Below are 5,057 nucleotides of genomic sequence, written 5' to 3'. Positions count from 1 at the left end.
AAATGGGTTATTTTTGCTCTAACATGTCCAGCTGGTGTCATTTTCAGGGGAAACTCAGAAAAACGCTTCTAGCTAGAAGTGTTTTTCCTTTTTGACCTGTAAAGCACTTCTAGCTCAGTGCGCTAAGCAAAAATTCGTCCAGGTCAGCGCGTTTCCACTCCCCCAACGGTAAAAAAAAAAAAAAAACTATAACCCCCACCTACTAATTTCTCACATTTTTATTTTAAATCACTCAAATTTCTCAATCAGCTCTCAAAAATCTCTCAAATTCTCTCTTAAATTTTTTACTAAAATTCTATTTCTATTTAAATTCAATTTTTTTATGATATTTTTAATTAATATTTTCAAGAAACATATTTTTTATTAAAATTTTTTTCGTGTTCTATGTAATTTAGCAATGGTTGGGTCTCTAATCCATCTTGATAACAAGAACATCTCCGTCAATTAATTGCAAATGGTAAGAATAAATTTTAATCTTGTTTAATTTTTTTTATTTCATTGTTATATTTTAACTTAACATTTTTTATAATTTTTATGTAAATAGGCAGAAGATCGAATTTTACAATGCTATATTCGTAATCTACTCGGTCCTCCATGATATATCGATCGAACCATACTTGAGGGAAGCTGGTTTTTGGCACATAACCCTCGTAGGGCGGGGGTGTAAGTTGGACCTGAAACTCATAAGCGCGTTGGTGAAGAGGTGGAGACCTAAGACGCACACATTTAATCTTCCATGCGGCGAGTGTACTATCACTTTGGAGAACATGCATTTACAGTTAGGGTTACCCATGGGCAGGTCAGTAGTCATTGGGTCTGTTCAGTCTGCTGTTTGGGGAGCCATATGTTTAGATCTTTTGGGTGCGGTACTAGAGACGATTTACAGAGGTCGGGTCGAAATAGCTTGGATATGAAATAATTTCACAGAGCTAGTTGAGGATTTGACTGAAGTCCAAAGAGAACGATACACTCGGGCATACATTCTTCAGATCATCAGGGGCATCCTGATGTCGGATAAGTCACAAAATCTCGTCCATCTAAGGTGATTGCTGAAACTTGTCGATTTTAGAGAAGCAGGTGAACTCAATTGGGGTCCACTGTATTGGCGACATTGTACCAAAAGATGTGTCGGGCGACACAACTAAGAAAAATCAAAATTGATGGTTTCCTTTTACTATTACAATCATGGGCTCAGTTTTCGTTTCCATTTTTACTTCTTCGAGCAAACTACCTGTATACATTTTCACTCGTAACAAGGTAAAACTCAGTAGATATTAACATGATTAAATTGATTTAAATTAAAATTATTATGCTAATAAGTTATTTAAATAGGTGGAATCATGCACCGAGTCACATGTGATTACCTATTGGGCTTCAAGATATACGACTTCTATTAAATCAACGATTGAAAGCGGAGGTTTGTATTTATTTAATTTTGAACTATATACAAATAACATAGTCGATTTCGTATTTACCTACTGAGTTGAAAGCGCTTTTCTGAGTTTCCCTGAAAATGACACTAGTTGGACGGGTTTTAACAAAAACGGCCATTATCGTCATTTTTAAAAAAAATTGACCTATTTTCATAATTTAAAAAAAAAGGCTTAATTTGGTAATTTAGTCCACGCATTTGTTTTGGTAAAAAAAAAAAAAAACCCGTAGCCCTGGAATAGGGGAACTATGATTTGAATTCCGGACATGCAAATATCGCCTCTTATGAATAACTACATAAATTAACTAAACTAAACCCTTAATTCAAAGAGGACTTGTTTTTGTTAGAATTTATCTAAAGACAACAATTTTTGTTGATAGAAGGCTCATTTTTCCACCTTCGGAGCTCCAACGTGAATCAACAGTCAAAGCAAATGGAAGAATTTATTTATGGTTTAGATAGCGCTCAGAACAAAATGGTACAATCATCCGAATAGCTTTATAGCAAAGCTAAAATCGTTAAAAGACAATCATCCTAAAAATCCGATCGAAACAATGACGCATGAAGATGTTAATAGCATGATTATGTGGCCATGAAACATTAGTTTTCAGATTAAGGCTATACAAAAATGCATTACCATTGCTTCCCAGAAATAACATCTACCGTGATCTGCCTTTACGACGATTTTTCAGTGCCGCACAATCTGGACAATACCACTTTCCTCTTGGCTGTTCTTTCAGACCAACACAGCCGAAGTGGAACCATTCTATCTTGCACTGATAAAATGAGCAAAGAGTTCCATCAGATAAAAAATAGGGAGTGCTAACATAATAGTTTCAGAGAAAGATGCATAAAGAAGTTAGTTACGTACATTGGGGTTATCACATGCGACCATCTCTCCATAGCTAACTTGGTTGCACAAACAGTAAGTGGGTTCATTAGGATCCACTGGCAAGTCTAATTCCATACCAGTCGGATTTTCTGCTGCTGCTGCTGCCACTTCTGTAGCAGCAGCTGCAGCTGCAGCTGCTGTTGCCAGGCGTGTTCTGCAGAAATAAACAGTTCAAATGATATCATATATTTAACTATTGGAATTTCTCTTGCATGTAATTGAGAAGGAACTAGAGACTCTTTTCTCAATATGATCATTCCCAAAATCAAAATCCCACTGCCTTTCTTGAGGAAAACACAATCCATTTCTCTTGATTCTAGAATCGTTTCATATTGCTATAACTAGTTTTCCAAAAGCCAGAAAATTTGAATAAAATGCTAATCGGATGACCATTAAATAGCCTACAAGAAAACCATAAATCAGCTTATATAGGATAGGTACATACTTTTTACGCCCTCCTCTTCCACTTTCATTAGACCTTCCAGATTTAGTGGTACTATTAGGACTTGGAACAGGTGATGCGGTAGCTGCATTCTCTCTTTCTGTTGAAAAACATATTACAAAGTACGAATTACAAATCTGAAAGAGGTGAACGGGTTTAAAGGCAAACATAAGATACATTTTTTTTTAACAAAATCTCATTATAGGTTTTGATCATATATTATTTTTTTGACACAATGTCTAGAACTACCCATCCCCAACCAATAAATAGGAGGATAATGTGCTTCAGTGCACTCGAACCCACATCCTCTTGCATTGGTAACAATGCCTATGCCCATCAAGCTAACACTCAAACGACTACATTAAATAATAGTGGAAGTGGAAAATCAGCAACATACCACGACGTAGCTCTTCATCGGACATTTTCAAATATTGATCAAGTTGCTGTATATGTGAATCAACCTGAAAACATCTTATCAAAAACGGAAATAAGTAATGAGGAAACAAAAGTAGTTCCATCCAGCATTGAAATCTTAATATGTTTTCTTTTAAAGCCAACATCAACGAACAAAACCAATCAACTCTGATTTGTTTCCACATAAGAATGCATATTTTATTCATAAGAAAGAAAACGAACAACCATGTTATTGATTTGGCTTCTTACTTGTAACTCTTAGGTCACTGGTTCATGTAACAGAGTAGGACCTTTTATGTTTTAACGTAAAAAGCTATGTTGCCCCAGTTCTTTGTATTTTTAAGTATTCATGTCCAACACACTCTAAATACATGAAAATATTTTATAACAATTGAGATTACCTAGCTGACACTCACACTGGAATCGAGTAACATAGTTTAAAAGATTATAGTAACCGCACCTCTCTCTTCTAATGTAGCCAAAGCTAAAAGAATTTAACTGCATTTTCTATATTAAAACACTACCTTAGAATAGCACCAACTCCAACCAAGAACAGAAAAGCAATCAGGTTTCTCAATCATAGTTATTGGATATAAATAACATAAACACATGCAGGGATAAAATATAATCTAAGTTTTGACATAAAACCACGCACCAAATCATATGTCTGAATTGCCAAAGCAACCTTTTCATCAGCAATCCTAATGCCATGCTTTTGTTCATCAAGTGCCTCATCGGAGAATCTAATGTTTTCAGCCCTCAGGCCGCGTTTTATATCTTCTATTTCTTGTTCACAACGTTGTTCATTTTGCCTCACAATTTCTGTTTATAAAAAACAACAAAAGGTTTGAAACAATTTTTTTAAATTAAAAAGAGGCATTTCATTTCATTGCTCTTATTGAATTTTAAACTTGACTATCTTTGAGGGGTTTTCATTGCTGGTTTGTTAACAAAGTAAAATCATAAATTTCATACCTTGTAAACTTTTGTCAAGATCACGCATCAATGCATACTTCTTTTGGAGAATATTGGGCAGTGCTTCCAAATCTGTAAAATTTGGATAAAAATCAATTTCAAAATGAAATCAACTAGCATTGCATTATCATAGCAGAAAATCTTGAATTAAGGTTTATGCTTCCTTTTTTTTCTTCTTTGTGAATTTAGAATATAAGAGGCATAAATAAGAACCCAAAGAAATAAATTTAGAAAGAAAATTGAAAAAGAAGAAAAAGAGATAAGTTACCAGCTTGAAATTGATCGATGAATGACATTTTAGGAATTTAGGGTTTTTTTTTTTTTAATTTTAATATTGAGTTCCGCAGTTGAATTTCGATGGGGAAATTTCACGGATATCTTCCCGCCACTGGTGTAACGAACTTGAAGCCCTAAAATGCTGTAATTGGATTAGGTCTCCACCAAATGACATATTTAGCCTTTCAGCCATCGAACAATTACGAAGATTGACAGCACTTGGACACCAGTTAAACGTCAGCGTTTCATGTGCTTGAAATCAACATGAATTATTAATTCAAGGTTAAAATGTCATAAATCCCTATACTCTTGGCAAAATTGGATTTTAATCCTTCTTCTTTTCAAATTTCAAAATTCATGTATAATTGTTAATAATGTTTTTTTGTTAAATTAGTTGTTATGACATTTTAAAATTTAAGAAAAATACTCACTTAGTAATAATGTAACTAAGAAAATGACGTTGTAATAAACCTAAATTTAACAACATTAATAGTTTAATCTGAATTTTGAAATTTGAGAAGTAGAGGGACTAAAGGTCTAAAATAATACAAACACTAAATTTCAAATTTACAAAAAGTACAGGGACTTATAACAAATTTTAACCTTAATAAAATTTAAAACTTTAA

General features: G+C 33.7%; 1 protein-coding gene across 1 annotated transcript; it reads right to left on the bottom strand.

Annotated features, from left to right (window-relative positions):
* Positions 1-1,856: 1,856 nt before the first annotated feature.
* On the bottom strand, positions 1,857-4,570 carry LOC105798614 (PHD finger protein ING1). Its single transcript, XM_012628740.2, has 7 exons — positions 4,424-4,570; positions 4,156-4,227; positions 3,836-4,002; positions 3,164-3,227; positions 2,770-2,866; positions 2,304-2,478; positions 1,857-2,208 (listed from the first exon to the last, which is right to left on the bottom strand). The coding sequence occupies exons 1-7, from the start codon at positions 4,449-4,451 to the stop codon at positions 2,092-2,094; spliced, it is 720 nt and encodes a 239-aa protein (XP_012484194.1). The 5' UTR covers positions 4,452-4,570; the 3' UTR covers positions 1,857-2,091.
* Between the last annotated feature and the right edge of the window lie 487 nt (positions 4,571-5,057).

This window comes from Gossypium raimondii, chromosome 9 (genome assembly GCF_025698545.1).
Source record: "Gossypium raimondii isolate GPD5lz chromosome 9, ASM2569854v1, whole genome shotgun sequence".
Taxonomy (NCBI): domain Eukaryota; kingdom Viridiplantae; phylum Streptophyta; class Magnoliopsida; order Malvales; family Malvaceae; genus Gossypium; species Gossypium raimondii.
Note: the sequence above shows the minus strand (reverse complement) of the source record. Positions and strands in the feature narration are given on the sequence as shown.

Coding starts and splice junctions, on each gene's coding strand:
- LOC105798614 (XM_012628740.2), bottom strand. CDS start 4,451: ATGTCATTCATCGATCAATTTCAAGCTG. Junction 4,003..4,155: donor TCTTGACAAAAGTTTACAAG/GTATGAAATTTA, acceptor TTTTATAAACAG/AAATTGTGAGGCAAAATGAA. Junction 2,209..2,303: donor TCGCATGTGATAACCCCAAT/GTACGTAACTAA, acceptor TCATTTTATCAG/TGCAAGATAGAATGGTTCCA.